This window comes from Vombatus ursinus, unplaced genomic scaffold (assembly GCF_900497805.2).
Source record: "Vombatus ursinus unplaced genomic scaffold, bare-nosed wombat genome assembly UNPS02015030.1, whole genome shotgun sequence".
In the NCBI taxonomy this organism is placed as follows: domain Eukaryota; kingdom Metazoa; phylum Chordata; class Mammalia; order Diprotodontia; family Vombatidae; genus Vombatus; species Vombatus ursinus.
Genome location: NW_020954808.1, coordinates 851,741 through 873,321, shown reverse-complemented (window position 1 = coordinate 873,321; position 21,581 = coordinate 851,741). Strand labels below are relative to the sequence as shown.

Genomic DNA, 21,581 nt, shown 5'->3' with positions numbered 1-21,581 from the left:
CCACCTCCTCCATCATCACTACCACCATCACCATCACCACCACCACCACCACCATCACCATTACCACCACCACCACCATCACCACCACCATCATCACCACCACCATCATCACCACCACCATCACCACCACCACATCACCATCACCACCATCACCATCAACACCATCACCATCACCACCACCATCACCAACAGCATCACCACCACCACCACCATCATCACCACCACCATCACCACCACCATCACCATCAACACCACCACCATCACCACCACCGTCACCATCATCATCACCACCACCACCACCACCACCATCATCACCACTACCATCACCATCTTCATCACCATCACCACCAGCATCAACATCACCATCACCGTTACCACGACGACCACCACCATCATCACCATCTTCATCACCACCATCACCATCACCACCAGCATCACCACCACTGTCACCAACACCATCATCATTCTGATGACTGTATTTCAATATAATTGGCTTCCTTTGCAATCCTTGTATTTGATGTTATGCATTTAACAACATGATTTCGAGAAGGGGCCCTGGGCTTCATCAGATTGTCAAAGGAGTCTAGGACCTGAGAAAGGTGAAGAACCCTGACCTGGAGGAAGGTAACCAGAATGGTGAAGGGCCTTGAGTGCACATCATGCAGGGATCAGCTGAAAGAACTGGGCATCTTTAGCCTGGAGACAAGCCTAAGATTTACAGGGCTCTCTTCACATACTGAATTTGGAGTTCTCCTTGGTCCCAGAACCAGGAGCATGCAGGGGAGTTGGGGAAAAGCAGATTTAGGGTTGGCATCAGGAAGGATGTTAGAGCAAAGCCAAAGGACCCTCCATCTCAAAAAGTTCAGGTGGCAGCTATTAGATGATGAACAGCTTGGCAGATCAGGTATGCACAGGTGTGGGCTGGTCTGGAGGGTGGTCCTGAGCCCCCTTCCAGCTACAAGCTTCAATGGGGAAACCTTCCCCAGACCCTCTTCATTCCAATGCCTGCCCTCTGCTGATTACTTCTTGTTCTGTCTATATATGTTTGTTTGCATGTTGTCTCCCTAATTAGATTGTAAGCTCCTCGAGGGCAAGGGATTGCCTTTTTCCTCTTCTTGTGTCAACACAAGTAGGCACATAGTAGATGCTTAATAAATATTGACTGATCAATTGCTAAACTACATGGGACAAAGACTGGTGGACTTCCTCTTTGCAGAGATTTCCAGATCACAAGATTTAATGCCAGAAGGGATCCCTGGATAGCATCAGGTCCTACCCATCATCCCCTATGACTCATTTTATGGATGAGGAAACTGCAGACTTACCCAAGGACACATAGTATCAAAATGCAGGATGCGGCAAATGCCCAGTGAGGGCTACAGATGATGAACAGTGGGGTACCATGGAAAAGGGGGCTGGGGGAGCTCAGAGAGAGCAATGTATAGTAGAAAGAGCCCTGGTCTCAGAGTTGGGAGAGACCTGGGTTACAGCCCTGGCTTTGACACAAGTCAGGTGGTCATGTACCTTGATTTATCAGGGCCTCAGTTTCCTCATCTGTAAAATAGGGATAATTATACTTATTCTTGTTTGTCCTTCATTCTGGAAGAGGACCACGACATCAGGAAGGTGATGTCATGACTTGCAAATGAATTGGGTTTAAGTGAGGGAGGGCTGTGCAAAGTCACCAGCCTCACTCTCTCCTCTGGAGCCATCTGGGTCCAGAGGCCAGATACAGATCAGGTCGATTGGAGATGGCCCAGGATGCAGTGGGAGACCTTGGCCTTTTTAAGCTAAGGTCTTTTCCAGGTTTCCATCTGACTGAGGCAACACCCATTCAGTGATTAAGGCTAGGTAAAAAATGAGGCTAAAAATGGCCTTTTTTACCTAGTCTAAAAAAAAAAATCAATCTGGTACAGGAAGAGCCTCAGGGTTTCTGGCCAAAACAGAAACAATTGCTATTTACACTCACACTGAGCCATCAGAGGTCCAAACAATGACCAAGTGGGGCCTGGGATGGGACCTATTGTTGGCCAATCAATGAGAGCCAGAGTGATTTGGGTTTAAGGTATGGTCCTTAAAAAAAGAAATCTAGCTGTAAACCACCAGATATTTTGAGAGGTTTCCATGATCAAAATTTATATTCCTTACCCGTGGGTAAGGGTATGTTTTCTTATGTGGACACAAGGAGAAGAGGGAAGGAAGGAAGGAGCGAAGGAGGGAAGGAAGGAAAGAACTGCATTGCCCAACTGGCCAGTTTGATTTGATTTGATTTGATTCCTATCCTCAGGGAGCTAAGCATCTATTAAGAAGGGAACACTTACTAGCTGTGTGACCCTGGGCAAGTCACTTAACCCCAATTGCCTAACAAAAGAAGGGAAGACAAAAACAACTATAATACACACAATTAGGAACACAAGATTTAGAGGTGGAAAGGATGTCCAACCTTCTCATTTTACAGATGGGGAAACTGAGGTGTAGAGGGGCCTTACAGGGTACCTAGACCAACCTCTTCATTTTACAGATGAGGAAACTGAGGCAAACAGGATTAAGTAACTTGCCCAAGGTTCCCCAGCTAGTAAGTGTCTGAGGTCAAATTTGAATTCAGGTCTTCCTGACTCCAGGCCCGGTGCTGTATCCATTGAGTCGCTCAGCACAGAGCTGGAATTTAAATTGGAGTCCTCTGATTCCAAATCTAAGGTCCCAATCTCCCTCCCTCCCATCCCTCTGTACTCCATCCTCTCTCACCTCTTCCGAGCTCCGGCCTGGGAGCTTGTGCCCGCAGGGTGGGTCTTCTGGCTCAGTCGTGGGTCACTCCCCCACCGAAGCAGAGGAAGAGACTCTGGGGGTCGGGGGGACAGGCCGTGGAAGCTGCGGGCTCGGGGGCGGGGGGTTGTTCCTGTACGCCTTCGAGGGGTCCTGTAGGGCTGCTCGCTGGTGTTGAGCTGGAAGTCATCGTCCATGGAGATGTAGGGGGCCAGCATCTCTAACTCTAGCGCCTCGATGTCCTGGGCAGAGAAGGAGGATTCCACATAAGTAACCCTCCTCCTTGTAGCTTCTTGGCCGGGGGAGCTGAGACAAGACCCAGGGAGCCAATTACATCTAGTTCTGGACCCCAGTCCTTTCCTTCCTACGGCACCATCCCTCCCACGAGTCACCCAAAAAGACTAGGAGATCCCACACTTAGAGCTGGCAAGGGTCTCAAAGATGATGTAGTGATTCCCCCAAATTTTACAGATGAGGAAACTAAGGCCCAGAGGTCAAGACTTGCCCAAGGTCACACAGGTCAGAGAATCCCAGGAGCATAGATTTCAAGCTGGAAGAGAGCTCAAAGGCTCTCCTAAGACCAGGTCTCCCAATTTACAGATAGAGAAACTGAGGATGACTCTGGTCCTTAGTAACAGAGTTTGGTTTTGAACTCCAGCCCTGACTCCCAATTCGGTCACCTCCAGCTGCATGCATCACAGAAATGTTGAGCTTTGGGGCAGGAGCCCTGGGGCCAAACCCCAGATCTACTGCTGACTGAGGTCTTTTGAGACGTTGAAAAGCCCCCTTCAGCTCTCTGGAGGGCAGTTCTCTTCCCCAGAAAAAGGGTCATGCTGATGCCCGAAGCATCTGCCCATCTCCAGGCATTGTTTGTGAGGCTTGGACAAATCACGTCCTCCCAACAAGGCTGTGGGCTAGGTCCTGCAGGGATTATCACCTCCATTTCACAGGTGAGGAATGTTGGAAGGCCCAAGTGACCTGTCCAGGGTCACCCAGGACCATTGCAGAGCAGGGCTGGAATTCCAGCCCAGGTCCCTCTGGACCTCTCTGTTCCATCCAGCTACCTCTCCAGAGTTAAGGGGGAAGCAGAAAAAGTCTCTGAGCGGACAAAAGAGCCGTCACAAAGCCCAAGCATTTCTCCTTAGAGGAGCGACCCTCATCACATGGAGACACTGCCTCCTGCCTTGTACAAGGTGCTAACAAGAGTGGGTGTGCGGCCTGGGGATGCCCAGGAGATTGGGAACGGTAAACTGAAGAGAGAAGGAAAGCTGCTGGAGACAAATGCCCAGAGAACAGCAAGATGTGTGAGCTAGGGAGGAGACCAGAAAGTACCAAAAACCCAAGAAGGCAGGCAGCCCCTCTAAGGGCAGGGTGTCAGCCACTGAGGCCTCGGAATTACAGGACAGGAAGTACGGCCTACAAAGTCAGGGAGCCTGGGGGTCCAAACCCAGGACTTCAGAGCTGGAAGGGGCCTCTAATGCTGTCCCTGATAAAGAACCCCCACTACCATAACCATGATGAGAGCTCAACCAGCTGCTGCATGGAGGCCTCCAAAGACAGGGAGCTCACTACCTTTCCTGGCAGGCTATTCCGGGGCAATTCTCATTGTCTCATGAGCTCGGGCCCAAGCTGGCGTCTTTGCCTCCGTCCCATCGCTTCTGGTTCTCCACTCTGGGGCCAGGCAGAAGGAGGCTAATCTAATCCCCCCTCTGGAGGACAGTTCTTGAGGTGCCTGAAGGTCACCTACCCCCTGAGCCTTCTACTGTCCGGGCTAAAGGTCCTAGTCCCAGCAGCCTAGGAAGCCGGGATGGGGGTAGGGGGCAGTGGAATCCTGGCTCTCCCACCTCCTCCCTCTGTGGTCTTAGACCAGTCAGTTTGCCCTCTTGGGCCTCAGTCTCTTCATCTGTAAAATAAAAGTGTCAGGTCTGATGGCCTCCAAGGTCCCTTCCAATTCTAAATCTACGATTCCAGGCACTCAACAAGCACCATTTCTATATTGCTATTGTCCCTATTTTGCAGATGAGGAAACTGAGTTGAGCAACAGGAAGAGATTTGTCCATTCAAGGAAAGGAAAGGCTGGGGTGTGACAGGGGAGCACTGCCATGTTCTAGCCACCAGTCTTGGCCCTACCTGCTCCACATCCAGAGTTTCTACAGCTTCCAGGGTCTTGCCGAATCCAAACATCTTGTGTACGTTTTCCATTTCCAGGAGGAGGTCGTTTGGGAGATCCGCCTGTGGGCGAGATGGAGATGAGGTAACAGGTGAGTACAGAGTGCTACAAAATGAGGGCGGGGGGCAGTAGGTCGTCTCCAAGGTCAGGTCCATCTCTGCCTCCCAGACGGGATAGGAAGCCCAAAGTCCAGCTAGGAATGGTGGACAGAAGCCAAGCACCAAACGGTGAGGGAGGAGTCGAGCCTCCAAAGACCCTAGACAGCTCTGCCCAAGAGGTCAGCAAAGCCCGAGTGCGGAGGGTCCGAGGGCAGCACCCATGACTGGGTCATTTGGTAACGGAATCTTTGGAAATTTTTTTTTTAATGCACTTGATAAACATCATCAACACACAGAAATATCTCCATGTACAAAGAAGAAAAGAGAAAAAAGATTGTGCATGAAACTAGGCATCTCAAGGTCAAAGGCTCTGATGGGAGGGGGCCAAACGTCCAAGGTTAGCTAGCTCAAAACCTAGGAGAGAAAGCCTTGGTCCCTGGCCATGGGAGTCAAATATCAAGGGTCACTGACTCTAGACCTGGGACCAAGGAATCCCCATGGCAGGCAGGGAATCAAGAATGTAAGGGATGGGAGCGGTTAAAAGTCAGAGAGGTCAAAGGCTAGAGGGTAAGTCCAGATACTGGAATGTCAGAGCTGGAAAGGACCTTGGAAAACAGAATATCAGAGCTGGGAGGGGCCTTAGAACAGGGAATGTCAGGGCCAGGAGGGGCCTTGGAACAGGGAATGTCAGGGCTGGGAGGGGCTCTAGAACAGGGAATGTCAGAGCTAGGAGTGACCTTAGAACAGAGAATATCAGAGTTGGGAGGGGAGCCTGGAACATGGGATGTCAGAGCTGGGGTGGAGAGGAGGGACATCTCAAGGGTCATCCATATGGCAGGTACCGTGCACCTTTCGAATATTTCAACTGATCCTCACATGGCTTTACAAATATAACCCATGATTTGCTAAAACAGGACACGCAGAAAAGCAGCCTTGGAAGGCGTGGTGACTTGGCCCAGAGGTCTGCATACCGGTGGCGGGCTTCGAGGACGCTCTTTGGCTGGGGTTCCGCTGGGGATGGCGGCGGTGGCGGTGGCAGGGGCAGCAGTGGCAGGGGCAGGGGCGGCCCCATCCAGGATGGGGGCCAGGAGGTGGCGAAGGTCTGGGCTGCAGAAGCGGCGAGGGTCAGCAGCCAGAGTGGCCTCGCTCAGAGCCGGGGGCTTCAGGAAGGCAAGGATCCTGGGGCCGGGGGTATCTGTGAGACATGTACTGGGATGGTTACGTGTGGTGGGCTGGGGCATCTGAGGGGCCACCCCAGTGATCCCGACCTTCAGCAACACGTATTTTCTGAGCAAGCACTTACTGTGTGAGGATGTTGGGGTTTTTCTGGGGGGGGGCAGGAGGCTGACCTTCATATTGCAGGGGAGGGGGAGGAGATAGAAATGCTGGTCTGGTGTCTGAGAATCAAGGGAGTGTGCTGCCTAACCTAGGTGAAGAAATGCAAACCCCGTAGGACAGGAGAGATTCTAGAGTCAAAGTGGAGTTCATCCTGGGAGGTTGTTGGGTCTTGGGGGGTGAATGAAGGGATTGGGGAGAGGGCACTGGGGGAAATGGAGAGCCTGGAAGCCTTCCTGGAGGAGAGACTAGGTGAGTCCTACTGGCACACAGTGAGTGTGTGAGGACATTCTAGGTAGGGGTGGGGTAGAGGCTGGACAGGCTATGTCTGGAAGCTTAGGGATGAGGTGGGGAATGCTAGATGCTTGGCTGAGTGGGCATCATGGGAGCCAAGGAAGTGGGCAAAGATCAGAGAATGGCAGCCAGGAAGAGGTGGGAAGGGTTGATGCCAGCACATAGAATGGGGATGATGTGGAGAAGGTGAGACACCCCGTGAACCTCCCCTCCTCCCTTCTTTCCACCTCCCAGGCTCCCTTGCCTTCCACCCCCATACCAAAGCCGTCTCCAACACCCTGGGGGCTCTTCTCCGAGGGAGGCCCCCGGTCGGCGGGGCGGGGGGGCCGGCGGGTTGGCTGCTCCGTCTGCTCCAGGGATAGCACCACCCCAGTCTCCTCCACCCGGCTGGGGGGGGGCAGGATGGGGCAGAGGGGGCAGGGTGTCAGGGAAGGGAGATCAGAGCTGGGCATGACTTTTGTCCCCTGGAGGGCCACCCCAACCAGCCTATTATGATAGTTGCCCCAGGAGAGATATCCCAGCTCCAAGGTCCCCACAGGCATTAATTAGCAGAAAGAGGGACAAGCTGAATTCCAGAGCTGGAAGAAACCATTAAGTCCAACTCCATCTATTTTACAGATGGAGAAACTGAGGCACAGAAAGGCAAGGAGGTTTCCCAAGAGACAGTAAGTCAGGGGCAGGAGCCAGGATTTGAACCCAGGGCACCTGACCCCCAGCATAGGGATCCTTCCATTATAAAGATCTCAGCCCTTGTCAGCCTCCCGCCCCACTCCCCAAGGGGGTCACAGTCCCTTCCCTTGCCTGGCACTGACCTCAGCACAAAGTGGACACAGACGACACTCTCGGGCTGGGGACCTCGGCCGCCTGAGATCACCGTGGCCTGGGTCTGGGTCCAGAGGTACCCTCCATTGCGGGCCAGGAAGCGATACTGCCCAGTCACAGCCTGGCCCTTGCTGAGTACTGGGGGGCAGAAGGCAGAATAGGATGGTGGGACGGGGAGCCAGGGAGGAGAAGGTCCCAGACTGGGGCTTGGGGCTGGAGACCAGGGCTGAGATCCCCCCGGGTGGGGGAGGGTGTCTCTGGGCAGACTCACAGGTGTGGATGCTTTTGCTGACAGCATCGAAGTCCAGGGCATGGATGTACTCGTAGGCTGAGCAGCCAATCAGATCATCCGGGCTGTATCCCGCCACTTCTGAAATCCTGGGGGTGGAGGAAGATGGGCCCTGTCAGTTCTGGCCTGCTCCAGACCAGAATCCTGAGAATGGGGGATAGGCCCATGGGGAAGGAGGGAAGAGGACGGGAGGGTGGAGAGGACGGGGAGGGGAGGGGGTAGAAGGAAAGGGCAGAGGAGTACAGGGAGAAACAGGGGAGAGGGAAAGAATGGGGATGAGGGCAGACTAGAGCTATTAAGAAAAGGAGAGGGAAGAGAAGCATGGGATTCTCCACGGGCCAGGCGGGACACAAGACGGACCTGTCATCACAGTAGGTGAATTTCATGTCCAAGCTGTGCCGGCTGAGGAAGGCCCCTCGGCCCAAGGGCGGCTCCAGGCTGCTGGGGTGTGGGATGGCCTCACAGATCAGGACCAGGCAATGGAGGGGTGGCTCAGGCCCAGACCCCAGCCCACCACCCGCAGAGGGCTCTGAAGGTGGGGTGTAGGCCCGCATGTGCCCTGTACAGTGTAGAACCTGGTGTGGAGAAGGGGAAGGATCAGCTGCAGAGCCACGGGGTCCTCCCAGCTGCCACCATGCTTTTTCACCTCCCAATCTCTTTCCCCAGCTCTGCCCAATGCCAGGGCACTTGTCCTGCCCTGCTCCTATGCTTTAGGTTTCCTAGAGAGGTGGGGCTCCACAGCTCCACCCTCTGGCTCCCTGGCACTGTCCCTAGGGACCTATGTGCCTCAGTTTCTCAGACGGCCCCCCTGGTTTTCCCAGATTTCCCCATACTTGGGCACCTGCCTCAAAGGATCATAGGTCTAGGGGTGAAAGACGCCTCAGAAGCCATTAGTCCAACCTTGCTCATTTTACAGATCAGTAAACTGAGGCCTAAAGAAAGTCATGGAGTGTCCCCAGAGATGGCCCCACTCCAGCTTCTCCAGAACCTTCCCTCACGGTGCTCAGATCCTCCTTCCTCCCTCCCCACCTTCCCTAGCCCCTCCCTTCCCTCGGGGAGCCTCATTGTCCTGGTGTGTGAGTGCCCCGTAATGCAGGCCACTGTCCTCGGTTCCCAAGTCTCCAAACCTGGGTGCCTGGGTCCCCTATCCCCAAATCCCCTGAGGCCTTTTCCCAGGGACTCCCACTTTCCAGAGCTCCCTCTCTGCCCAGGGCGCCCCACTGGCTTCCGAGTCCTTCCGAGTCCTTGCGTCCCCCACCTTCCAGGTGGCAGCTTTGAGGTTGAGGGTACGCCCGCGGCTTGTGAGGGTGTTCTTCATCCGGAGGGAGAAGCTCCGCTCCGTGGGCTCCTCCAGCTTCCTCTTGGATAGGCCTGAGGTGGGACAGAAGAAGGTGGACATCGGGCATCGGCTCCGGGCCCCCCCCCCCCACAGGGGCTGCTCCCCAATTCTGCATCACGCAGTGTTAGGCTTCCTGAGGGCATGGCCCATCCCCCTCCTCGAGGAAAGACTCTTCCGGGGTCCTCCCCTCAGAGCCGGGAGGAACGTCTGAGGCCATCTAGTGAGCTGAGAAGAGGCCCAGGCCCAGGGAGGCTGGGGTCTGCTCTAGGTCACACAGCTAAGTTGCAGAGGGAGGATTTGAACCCAGGGCCTTTGACCCCAGGAGCAGTGCACTTTCCACTTTACCAAGCTCTCAAGGCTTCGTTCCCCAGCCTGCCCTCCCATTCCCCTTCAAGATGGGCCTCCCCAAGGGCAAGTCTGGGGTCCCCTTGGGGTGGCAGCTTCCTGGAGGCAGAGGGGACCCTATGCTGGGGGACAGGGGTTAAACGTGGCAAAGGTTCACCTTGCCGGGGGGTCAGGACGTCTTGAAGTTCTTCTTGGTCACAGGGATGGACAAAATCGAAGACGCTGTGCCCGATCAGCTCGAGCTACAAGGGGAGGAAAGTGTTGGCTTTAGGACCCCTCCCTCCTGGGGCTCAGGCCCCAGCCTTCAGTCTCTTGACTTCCTGGCCCCCAGCTTCCCTTTCCACAGCCTGGCTGTGAATATCATCCCTCCCTAGAGTCATCACCCCAGTTCAACCCCCTGTCTCAGGGAGATGAGTAGAGAGACAAGTTAAGAGCTGAAATGAACCTTCAAGGACATCTTATCCAGCCCATTCCTGAACACCAACTCCTTTATAACATCCAGCCTCTGCTTGGATTCCTCCAGTGATGGGGAACTCACTACTTCTCAGAAGTTGAGAAAGGGAAATGTTGGAAGAGAGGAATTTTGAAAAAACAAACACGCCCAGCCTATAAGAGCAACTTGCTGTGTGACTTTGTATAAGTCCCTCGCCCTTTCTGGACCTCCCATGAAAGCGGAAGGGTCCAGATGCAATGATCTCTCGGGACCCCGCAGCTCTGGGAATCTCCTAGTATATGGTGCCCGTGCCCGTCCCAATGGGAGCGGCTCTCACTTGGCTCAGGCCTAGGTGTTTGCTGACATTCTCAGACAGATAGGCCATGTCCCCTTCGGCCGTCAGCACCATGACAAAGCCGTCCAGCGCCTTCAGGTAGCATGCGTCCAGCGGCTCCCTGGACCCTGCACCAGCTGACGAAACCTCACTCCAGTCCCCTGGAAGGAGAGGCACCAGTTAGCCCCCAGGAGCCCTGCCTCCGTCTGGGAGAACTTAGAGCTCATAGCTCTGCCTGGAATGCTCCAAGGACGTTGGTCTCTCTGGGCAAGGGGTCAAGGGGCACAAGGTTATCAAGGGGGCACAGTGTGTGTAGCGGGGGAGGGGGCTGCTCAGGAGACAGAAGCAAGAGGGCTGAAGGGAAAAGGGGGAGAGACTTTCCTGGGGGCTGCCCCCAGGCCAGGGTCTCTGGGGGAGTGGACTATCTAAGGGGGCCTCCCAAGCTGGGGGCTCCTCCTGCGGAGGCTCTCACCTGCTGCACACAGGCGGTGCATGCGAAGGTAACTGATGGTGAGACGCATGATAGAAGCCTTGTCCAGATGGGCGCTGACCCCCCGCGCAAAGGGCAGAGTGTGGGCCAGCTGGTAGAGCACCTCGGTCTCCTGGCTCCGGCGGCTCCGGGCTGCATCCCGGGACTTCTCCTTCCGAAGTTCTGTGTTGGACCTGCCCAGGAAAGGGGATGGGGATGGAATGGGATGCAGCCTCTGCCCTGTCCCTGCCCCTCAGACCCCAAGGGTCACTGCCCGCAGGAGCCCCAGGATCTGGGTGCAGAGGAAGATCTGAGTGGGGGCGCAAGAAGAGAGGGGAGATCGCAGCGTCCTTCCCAGAGGGCTGGGAGTCAGGAGGCTTGGGGCCTATGTTTGTTCTGGAATCTCAGGTCCTTCCCAGCTCTGACATTCCCTGTTCTAAGGGCCTTTCCACATCTAATATTCCTTATTCTAAAGGGTGTCCCAGCTCTGGCCTTGTTCTACCCCTGCCCCTCCAGCTCTGACATTCTCTGTTCTAAGGGCCCTCCTAACTTTGACATTTTATACTCTGTTCCAAGGACCTCTCTGAATCTGATGTTTGACTTCCTTCTCCCCCACCCCCCCGCCCCAGACCACTACCTGTCTCTGTTCCAGTGCATGTCCCCTGGATTCCTGGCTCCTCTCCCTGTCTCCGCTTGTCCACTCAGCTCCCTGACTCCCTCCCCCCATCCCTGCCTGGCCCCTTCCACACCCTAACTTATCTGCTATTTACTAGACCAGGAGAGGTCCCAGGGCTGGCACTGAGCCAGGAGCCCCTGGGGAGTTACTGAGGCCCCAGAAGAAGGGGTTAAAGGTCTCAGGTCTTGGGGAGGAGGGTGGGGGAAGAGGACATCTCTCCTGTAGCACTGAGGAGAGGCCCCCACTCTCTTTTGCACCTTTTTAGCAGACTGGGAGCTAGTAACAGAATATAGGAGCTGGAAGAGCCATCTATCCCTGGGGTAGGTAGGAAGTGGCCAGGCTTGGCAGACAGAGGGATGGACATGGAGTCAGGGAGCCTTGGGTTCAAATTCCACCTCAGACACTTACTACCCAGTGACTCCAGGCAAGTCACTTAATCTCCCCAAAACTCAGTTTCTTTATCTGCAAAATGGGGACAAGAGGAGCACCTTACTCACAAGATTGTTGTGAAAATCAAGTGAGATAAAGTCTGTGAAGTGCCTAGCAAATCTTAATGTACTGTGCAAGTGTTTGCTATCATCATCATCATCATCGTCACAGTTATTACCCCACCCCCCCTGTAATCAGCATGGCTAGAGAAGCTTGGAAAGGGCTTAGAATGAGTTTACATCATTGGATTTCTACCTGGAAATAGCCTTGGCTCTTCTGTAATCTAGCCCCCTGAGTTTACAAGAAGGGGAAACTGAGACCCAGAGAGTAGTAATAAATTGGCCATGGTTGCTGGAATAATACAGAAGCCACAGCAGAATCAGGGTGCCAAGCCCGGTCCTCAGAGTCTCAAGTGTTCTGCAGCCTGAGGGCACCCCGAGGACCCACCCTGTAGGTGCCCCTCTCAGTCCTGCCCCAGGAGCCAGGGTACTACTTTCCTCCTCGGGCCAAGAGGGTGGAAACATTCTGCCTCAGAGCCGGCAGCAGGGCAGGCCCCAGGGTGAAAAGATCCCTCTTTCCCACTAGTCTAGGATGACTATAGAAAGGGGGTGGGGTGGAGGCCTCCCCTAGCCTGAAGTGGGTGGGGCTGGGAGCTCCAGCTGGCTCACCCTCCCCTCTGCGGTGGGCGGCCAGGGGCCCCCCAGTCCTGGGAGGACATTCTGTTCTGTTCTGACCGTTTGTTTTCCTGCCCAGAGGGTGGGGGTGGGAGGGACAACCAGAACCAGGGGGGCCCCAGACAAGCCGGAACAGGGGAGTGGAGAAAGGGAGGAGGGGAGGAGGGGAAGAGGGAGGACCTGGGACAGCAATATGAGCCCCAAGGCCCTGCCCGCTCTGGCAGCTGTGGGCCCGGCAGGGAGGTGGGGCACAACCAGAATTAGAAAGCCTGGGAGAAATGGCCGGATAAAGGGAACCCTAGCTTAGCCACCTACTTACTACCTGAGTGACCTTGAGGAAGACACTGTACTTCCCCAGGCCTTAATTTCCCCATCTGTAAAATGGGGGTGGGGGAGACTAGACTGGAGACCCTGGGGGCAGGGGGAGGCCTGTGTCAAGCCCCCTGGGTCAAGTTTGGCCTGTTTCCCCTCCTGGAGCATGACAGGGTGAGGCCAGAGGAGCTCAGCCTGGTGGCGGGAGGGTAGAAATTGAAGGAACCCCTCCACCCCTGGAGGGGGACCCCAGGGAGCTGTGTGACCTTGGACATGTCATTCACTGGCTTGAAATCCTACTCTCAGTTTCCCCTCTAAAAAGGAAGGCGACTTGGGCTAGCAAAACAAAGTATCTAAGTAGAAGGGCAGTTGTGGAGAAAGAAAATACATTGTAACCTTAGCAGGAAATGGGACCTATTGGTCTCTAGGTTGAGATTTCTCCCAGCTTTGAGAGTCTGGGTTCTCAAGGGCCTCCCAGCTTAGCCATGCCATGTTCTAGGTTCTCAGGGGCCTCCCAGCACTAGCATACCATGTTCTAGGTTCTCCGAGGCCTCTGGGCACTGATATCCACATTCTAGGTTCTCAGGGACATCTCATGTTCTAGGTTCTCAGGGATCTCCCAGCACTGACATGATATAATCATGATTCTCAGGGGCCTCCCAGCTTGGCCATGTCATGTTCTAGGTTCTCAGGGACCTCCTAGCACTGACATCCCATGTTCCAGGTTCTCAGAGGGCTCCCAGCACCGATATCCACATTCTAGGTTCTCAGGGACATCCCATGTTCTAGGTTTTCAGAGGAATCCCAGAGAATCTCAGCACCAGATTTGAGGTGCTGCTAAGCTCCTCACACTCACACATAGGGCTCTGAATGTGGACCCCCCATCCTACCCCATAAACTCTCTCCTCACAGAGGCTTGAGAGATTTTGTATCCCCCCAAGGGTTTGGGTCTCCCCTCCTCGGCCGATCCTGAGTCAGTGACTGGATGTCAGTAGTTTTGGGCTGGAGTATGCCATCATGCATGTACCCATGTGGGTCTCTGTGTATGCATCCATGTATGGGTGTGGGTGTATGAGTCCATCAGGCCAGGAAACCCACCCATCCTGCTGTCAGTTGTCCCAGACACTCCCCTTTCCACCCCGCCCTGGCTTCCTCTCTTCCCCAGGCTGGCCGTCTCCCTGCCTGGCTCCCAGCCTGGCCCTTCTCCGCCTCTTTGGCCCTGTGCCCAACTGGGACGTGCAGCTGGGGGGGCCATCACCCTCCCCATGTTCCAGCTGAGAACAGGAGGCGGGGTCAGGGAGGCCCCTGGCAGAGGCCAGGGAAAGAGGGGAAGGGCAAGGAGGGGGTTGCTTCTCACCAATCCCCAAACAAGGAAAGACAAACTCCCCCACATGGAAACACAAGAGTCTTGGGGCACCAAGACCAGTGAAAAAGTGGTGGGGGGGCTCCTCACAGTTCTGAGCCCTGGTTATTCCCTGGTGTGTGACCCTGAAGCCCAAGGAGGTGGGGTGGGGGTTAAGCTGACTTCCTGGGGCCCAGGGGTTTAGGGGGTCCTATGCTAGACCCTAGTCCCGACAGCCAGGAACCACTAACGGGTTTACAGAGAACACCCAAGGTGGGGGTAGGTGCCCGAGATACCCCTACAGTCTTCCTGGAGATGGGCATATCACCTCAGCCCCATGGAAGGGGTTAATGGGATTGGCAGGCACATCCTTTTCCCAGCATCTCAGAAAGAAGATGGGCACCCCAGGGGATCCCCATCTCCTGGGCGGCAGCTCCTTCTCCCAACAGCCAGTGCCACGCCTGCCCCCTGGGCACTGTGCCCACTGGGGAGCCCTTCACTACATTCCTTCCTCCCTACCTAAAGGAGGTACCTATCATTCAAAAGAAATAGAAAAAAAGAGACCACTAATCCACCCCCCTCCCCAGGGCCCACTCACCATTGCTTGGATCCCCATCATTCGGGGCAGCCTTCAGGGCCATCCCTGGTCTCCTTCCCCCCAGACTGGCGCCTGTGCCCCCAATTCCCATCCATCCAGGGGGCCTAGGCTGAGGGTAAACAAAGCCAGGAGAGAACAAGATGTTCCTGGCCCTGAGTGCGAGTTGTGAGTGGGTGGCGGCAGCCAAAGGGTAGGGGAAATGGGGGGGGGAATGGATGACAGGACAGGAAGGGGCTGGGCTCTGGGGTGGATTGGGGGGAAGAGACACCCCACCTCAGCCAAGAGGCAGGGTGGGTGGGGCTGCACCCAGCCAGGCCCAGGCGCCCAGGGGAGGGGCCAAGCCTGCCTCTCCCCTCCAGGGGGTGTTCCCTGCCAGAGTGAGAGCCAAGGCTCAGGATGGGGGGGTGGAGGGTGGACAGTAGGGGCGGAGATGAGATCTAACCAGGCCTGGAAACGCTGGGGAAAGAGGTGGAGCCTGGAGAGCCCCAGAACCGGGACCCCCTGGGTAAGCTGCTGTTGGCACCAGGTACCCCACCATCGGGCTTAGGCACGCCCACTCTGCTGCACCTGCTATGTTACGGAATTAGCTTCGAGCACCCCCCTCCCAACTCCGATGCCCCTATAGGAGAGACTGAGCTGGAGGAACGAGGCAAGACTGCTACCTATCCCCAAGCCCAGCGTTTCAGAAATGCTTCAGCCCCCCCATATTGGTCCTTGGGGGACCATGAGTGGGCCACATCCCTCACGCTAAAGGGATCCAGGGAACTGCTCCAAGGGTCCCCACAAACCCAAGGAGTCCTAGAGCCTGCCCTCCCTTTCCTTGGAAAAGCCGGTCATGGGGTGGGGGTGGGCATAGAAAGGTAAGGAGTTTGACTCTCCGAAAGGATAGTCTCGTCTTCTTGGCTCTAATGGGGAAGATTCCAATCTTCAACCCAGATTCTGTTCCCTCCTGGGGTTCCCTGACAGCTGTTTAAAGGGCCCTGACCCTAATTACAAGGGCTGCCCAAATATCAGCCTGCTCCTCTAGGGACCCCATACGTAGGATATTTTGAGCTAGGTGGAATTTCCAGGTAATGGGAAGAGGGTAACCTCATCCTCCTAGGCCCTAAGTAAGGGGGAAGTCCTTATTCTTCCTCCTGGGGGTCCCAGGGCGCTGCTCGAAAGGGACTGCTCCGCAATTCCAAGGGGAGCCCGATCTCAGCTCCACCCACAGCAACTCCAAGCCCGGGACACTCTAATCTGAGGGAAAGAGGCGATGTCTTCACCCCTTTTACTCTGGAGGGGAGCGAATCCCCCCTCCTGGGGAGGTTTGATACGGGGGTCCCCATCTCCACCTGGCCCAGAAGGGGGCGCCCCTTGACCAGGGTCTTCAGGAGTTAGGCTAGATCCTGCGCACCCTGGGCGCTGCAAGGGGGCGAGAGCAGCCTCCAGGGGACCCCCTCCCCCCAGGGCTTGCCCTTTGCCCATACCTGGATCTCTGCAGCCCCCGATCCATGGCCACTGCCGCTGCCGCCGCCACTGACGCCTCCACCGCCTCCACCGCCTCCGCCACTGCAGAAGCTGCGGCCCCGGGCCCCGCCCCCTTCCCTCCCGTTCCCTCCCCTCCCGCGGTCTCAGGCGCCCCCTCCCCAGCCCCGCCCCCAGTGCGCCCCTCGCTGAACCATTGGTCGCCCCCCGGACCCGGCTTCACTCTGCCTCGGGGATTGGCCACAGGAAGCGTCACTCAAGAGTGGGGGGGGGTGGAACAGAGGGGGAGGGGGGCGCCCCTCTGTTCCACCCCCATCCCCCATTCCAGTACAGACACGCCCCCTCCCCCAGCTTGCCTGCGTACCTCCGCCAGTCCCACTTCCCTCTCTGAGCCCCTCATCCTTTTCTTACTTCCCTCATCCCCCACACACCCCCAACCATTCCCTGGCTTTCCTACCTCCTTCTGCCTCCTCTGCGCCCCCGGTCATCCCCATCTTCCTCAACTCCTTAAATCCTTCTGTGCCTCCCAATCCCCCTAACTTTCTTGCCTCTTTCAGCCTCCACTGATTCCCCAGGTCCTCCTCCTTCAACCCCTTCTGCTCCCCCAACCACCCTCACCTCCCTCAAAGCCCTCCACTCCCAACTGTCCTCATCCCCATCAACCCCATTAGTGCCCCAACCACTCCCACTTTTCTCAATCCCCTCTTTGTCCCCAACTCTTCATTTTGACTCAACACCCTCTGTAACACTGACCACCCCACCTCCCTCAGCCCCCTTTGTTCCCCCAAGCACCCCCTAGCTTTTCCACATTCCTCAATCTTCTCACAGCCAACCCTTTCTTGCCTCTCTCAACCCTCTATGCTCCACCAACCATCCCTCAGCCCCCACTTGACCTCCAACTCCTTTCTCACCTTTCACTAGGTCTAGTCCCCAAGAGGCACTGAGGTGGCCCAGAGGATACAGCACTGGGTTTGGAATGTTGACAGGCATGAGTTCAAATTCAACTTCAGACACTTATCTGTGTGACCTGGGCAAGTCTTTTAACTCTTATCTGCCTCAATTTCCTCAAATGGGGAAAATGTCAGCACCAACCTCTAAGGGTTATTGTGAGGATCAAATGAGATATTTGTAAATAAATTGCTTTTGTGCAATGCCTGGCACATAGTAGGAGTTTAATAAATACTTGTTTCCTTCTTTCCTCCAAACTCTTTTGCGCCCTCAAATCTTTCCTCATCTTCTTTTCTCTACTTTTAGCCCTTTCCCTCATGTGTTCCACCAATCCATCCAGGCTCTCATCTTCCCAGCCTGTGTGATCTCAAACAGACAATTTAACTTCTCAGGCTCAGAAAAGGGCAAAGCCCTTTTCTTTTCTAAATCTTCCCATATCTCTGTGCCTTCAGCTTTTCTCCTCACCTCCACCAGTCCCCATCGGCCCTGCTGTGATCCACCCCCTCCCCATTCTGTCCCCCTCACCTCCACAACTTGCTCCTCCTCAAATAAACCAGAGGATTAGATCTTCAGGAAGATCTGGGTTTGAATCTCAGCTCTGTAACCAATTCTTGCAGCAAGCCATTTCTCTCTGGACCTCAACTTGCTTATCTACAGTAATCTCCAGTGTTTTTAGAGCCAGATAGTCTACAGACTGTGCCAACCACTTTGCATTTGAGTCACACAACAATCCTGTGAAGGTAGATGCTACCACTATAACTACCCCATTTTGCAAACGAGGAGGCTGAGGGGGAGAGTTTAAGGACTTGGCAAGGGACAGGATTTGAACCCAGGTCTCTCTGGCCCCTAGTCCAGCCTTTCACGCACCCCCCTACCCCCTTTACAGAGTTGAAGGAGTACATCTTTTTTTTCAGCCAGCTGCAGTTAGAAGACCTGGGCTTGAGGCCTGGTTCCACCACATGCTAGCTGTATGGCCCTGGCCAAGTCACTTACTGTCTCTGAGCCTCAGGGTCTTTCCTCTGCAAGATGAGGATTATCAATGAACTTCTGCCCTCAAGATTCAAAGCAGGCACGTGGTAAAGAAGAAGGAGCCTTGGAAATGGGAACTACTTTTATTATTCTTCTCACATCCTCCCACCCCCATCCATTGGTATGTTAAGATACTATGGAGCAAGGAGGAATGAGAATAGGTGGGTATTTACAGAACAAAGGTAAATGGGGCTGGGGAAAGTTGGTGGAGAAAGGGATTACGTAAAGGAGAAATGGAAATGCCATTAAAAAAAGAAAAAAAACCCTCAGAACTTTGCATTGGGGGGTACGCTTTATATATAGGCAGCAGGGGCAAACAGCGTTTGATTTATAACCTTCAATACGGCAGCAAGCCTTACTATAGGCAACGCTGGAGGTGGGGAAGAGGCTCAGAGACCCAGAGCTGGCCGGGACACATTCTCCGGGGTCCAGAGGGATACTGGAAGAACGTCAAGTTCAAGTTCGCCTCTAATCCCCCTCCCCCTTCTTTAGCAGCCCCAACGTGGATCCACAGCACATGCGCATGTTTCAGGAGCCTCGGGAACCTCTCGCTGACGTGCACTGCAATGACTTGAGCATGCGCAGAAGGCTGACTTTAACTCCCCACCCTCCCCCACTCTGGCTTGTTGCCCATGCGCAGACCACTGCCTTCTCTCCTCCTCCCCCTCCCGCACCATCACCAACTCTGTCTAGGTTAAGCAGCAAAGTTTTACGGCTCTCCCTCTAGGTGGCGCCAGGCACGCGCAATAATTGCTACAATCCCGGGCACGTGGATTTACAGGGCTAGCCAATGAGAGCCCAGCTAATAGACAGGCCTGCCGATGGCGGGGAGGGGCAGGGGAGGGTGAGAGGCGGGAAATGCGCACAGGTGAGAGGCACGTGGGTGAGCGGAGATTGGCTAGGAGGGGACCAGAGACTCCAGGCATGATGCTCATTGTGGCCATGCCCGTCTCCCTCCATCTCCTGCCTGGTCTCTTCTCACCCCTGTTCTTCTAGAAATCCTAGTTGCCCTCTCCCCTCACTCTCTCGCCAGCTCCCTTCTCCTCTCTCCAGCTCTTCTCCTTTCTTCTTTTCTCCTTTCTCTTCTTTCCTCTTCCCCATCTCCTTCCCTTCCTCCCTCTTTTCCCTCTCCATATTGTTCTCTTCCCACTCCTTCCCTTTCTTCCTCCTCCTCTCCCCTCTTCTCCTTTCTCCCTTTCTTCTTTGCTTCTCCTTTCTCCCACTCTTTCCCTCTCTCCCTAATTCCTCCTCCTCCCTTTCTTCCTTCTCTTTCTTTTCCTATCTTCCCAGCTTCTTGCCTTCACAGCTAATCTTCCTTTTTCTCTTTCCCTCTCCCTTTCCTCCCTCTCTTCCCCTCTCTCCATCCGCTCTTTCCCTCTCTTCCCTTAATATCATCTAGTCCACATCTTTCCATCTTCTCCATGATAACAGAATGAGATACTTTATCAAATGATTTATTAAAGTCTAGGTAAATTATCCCTTCTCCTCTCCTTCCTCTTTCCATCTCTTCATCCCTTCTTCTTGTCCCTTCTCTTTCTCCTCTCCTTTTATCCCTATCTTTTCAATCATTTTTACCCATTGTTTTCACTTTTCTCCTTATCCTTCCCCCCTTTCTTTCTCCCTTCTAGAGGACAGAGGAACTATCTCTAACAAGCCAGAGGAACAGTACCTCTCCCTAATCTCCAAGGAGTATGACATAGCAGATAGAGATCTGCATTTAGAATTAGGATGATGTGAATTTGATCTTCCCTCAAATCCTGGCTAGCTATGTGACCCTGGACAAGTCATTTAATTTTTCTGAGCCTCAGCTGCTTCATATGAGACTTATCTGTAAGGTCCCTTCCAGCTCTAAATCTATTCTCTTTCCCCCATCTAATCAACATCCTCTTCATCAACAAAACACCTTTTTTTTTTTTGGTTCAGCATCCATCATTTTGCTGTCCTTGTTGTACCAAACACTCTCAGATGAGTTGTCTGTAAGCCTTTAGTCCCAAATAGACAAACTGATGTCCTCAAATGGGAGTGACAAGAGAGGAGTAACGTTGAAACCCCAACTGCCTAATTAGAATGATTAACCAAAGAGACAGCTAAGTGGAAATCTAGCTTTTTTACACATATTGGTTGTGGGACCTTAGAAAGGTCACTTAAACTCCCAGGAGCCTGCACAAGTACTCATCATTATTAACTTTAGAGCAAATGCTAAATCTATATCGGCAGGGAAAATGTCCTTGCAGGGAGCTCCTGATGCAAATGAAATTACAGCTTCAGTTGCAAAGCAAAAGATGTACATTTTGATAGGGATGACACGATGTGGGGATAAAGACCATACAGATCCCCTAGCTGCATCTTTGGACAGAGGGCTAGGAATTGGGAGTAGGAGATGAAGGGTAGAGAAATGGCAACCTGAGAGGCATGGATTTTTATTTTTATTTTTATTTTTATTAATTTATTTATTTTTGGCGAGGCAATTGGGGTTAAGTGACTTGCCCAGGGTCACACAGCTAGTAAGTGTCTGGTCTGAGACCGGATTTGCACTCAGGTCCTCCTGACTCCAGGGTTGGCACTCTATCCACTGCGCCACCTAGCTGCCCCAAGGCATGGATTTTTAAAAGGATGTCTAGTAGGCATCTCCAATTGAGCACGTCCAAAACTGGACTCTATCACGGGCCCTTTCTTGGGTGACTATCTTTTGACACTATGTTCCCATCTCCCCATGTTTCTTCTGCTATTAGCCACTGACGCCCTCTGCTAGAGGTTTCCGTTACTGTGTGCCAAAGGATATTGTGGCTGCCTCCTCACAGACTTTCCAGGATGTCTGGACATTTCAGAGCTCCCAAAGCTGCTGGGATACTTCCGTCTCAGGTTACTCACTTGCCTAAGAAAATCCCAGTGCAAGAAGACCCTACCACATGGCCAGAAGGAGGCTACATTCAAGGTTTGAAATGGCCAATTACAAACAGACAGAGAATATCTGAGTGTGTTCTATCTAACCTGGCAGGAAGGGCGAATCTGAGAATATTCTTCCTGATGCTATTACAAAGATTTGTTCCTGAATGTAGGAGTGTTGGGCCAATAAGTGCACAAAGTTTCAGGATGGGAAAGATTTAAGATCATTAAACCCAAATTCCTGATTCTATAGAGAAGGAGAGGGCAAAGGGCAGTGGATAGAGTTCTGGGCCTGAGGTCAGGAAAACTTGAGTTTGAATCCAGTCTCAGACACTTCCTAGCTGTATGACTCTGGGCAAGTCACTTAACCTCTATTTTTCTCATCCCCCCCACCCCCCACCTCCATGTGGGTGATCCATCAAACAGACCACTGGGAACGCAGTTAAGACTCAAATTTAAATCCAACCTCAAACACTTATAAACTGTATGACCCTGTATAATCACTTAACCTCTGTTTGCCTCATCTACA

General features: G+C 53.9%; 1 protein-coding gene and 1 long non-coding RNA gene across 5 annotated transcripts in view; one reads left to right on the top strand and one right to left on the bottom strand.

The window, feature by feature from the left end:
- Nucleotides 1-16,260, bottom strand: part of LOC114030966 (hypoxia-inducible factor 3-alpha-like) — a 23,428-nt gene extending 7,168 nt beyond the window's left edge. For 3 of the 4 annotated variants that reach the window (XM_027845933.1, XM_027845934.1, XM_027845936.1), the window contains exons 1-12: nucleotides 16,192-16,260; nucleotides 10,695-10,885; nucleotides 10,226-10,383; nucleotides 9,613-9,697; nucleotides 9,030-9,142; nucleotides 8,132-8,346; nucleotides 7,754-7,860; nucleotides 7,473-7,620; nucleotides 6,920-7,047; nucleotides 6,003-6,226; nucleotides 4,894-4,995; nucleotides 2,746-3,005 (exon numbers count right to left, since the gene is read on the bottom strand). In XM_027845933.1, coding sequence (XP_027701734.1) covers nucleotides 2,746-3,005; nucleotides 4,894-4,995; nucleotides 6,003-6,226; nucleotides 6,920-7,047; nucleotides 7,473-7,620; nucleotides 7,754-7,860; nucleotides 8,132-8,346; nucleotides 9,030-9,142; nucleotides 9,613-9,697; nucleotides 10,226-10,383; nucleotides 10,695-10,885; nucleotides 16,192-16,217 — 1,757 coding nt within the window. In that variant the 5' untranslated portion in view covers nucleotides 16,218-16,260. Of the gene's footprint in view, nucleotides 1-2,745; nucleotides 3,006-4,893; nucleotides 4,996-6,002; nucleotides 6,227-6,919; nucleotides 7,048-7,472; nucleotides 7,621-7,753; nucleotides 7,861-8,131; nucleotides 8,347-9,029; nucleotides 9,143-9,612; nucleotides 9,698-10,225; nucleotides 10,384-10,694; nucleotides 10,886-14,722; nucleotides 14,926-16,191 lie in introns of those variants that run through there. The other variant, XM_027845935.1, reaches the window with a different exon arrangement.
- Nucleotides 15,118-21,581, top strand: LOC114030968. Its single transcript, XR_003567688.1, has 3 exons — nucleotides 15,118-15,227; nucleotides 18,052-18,327; nucleotides 20,899-21,581. It is a non-coding gene; the product is annotated as an uncharacterized LOC114030968 (long non-coding RNA).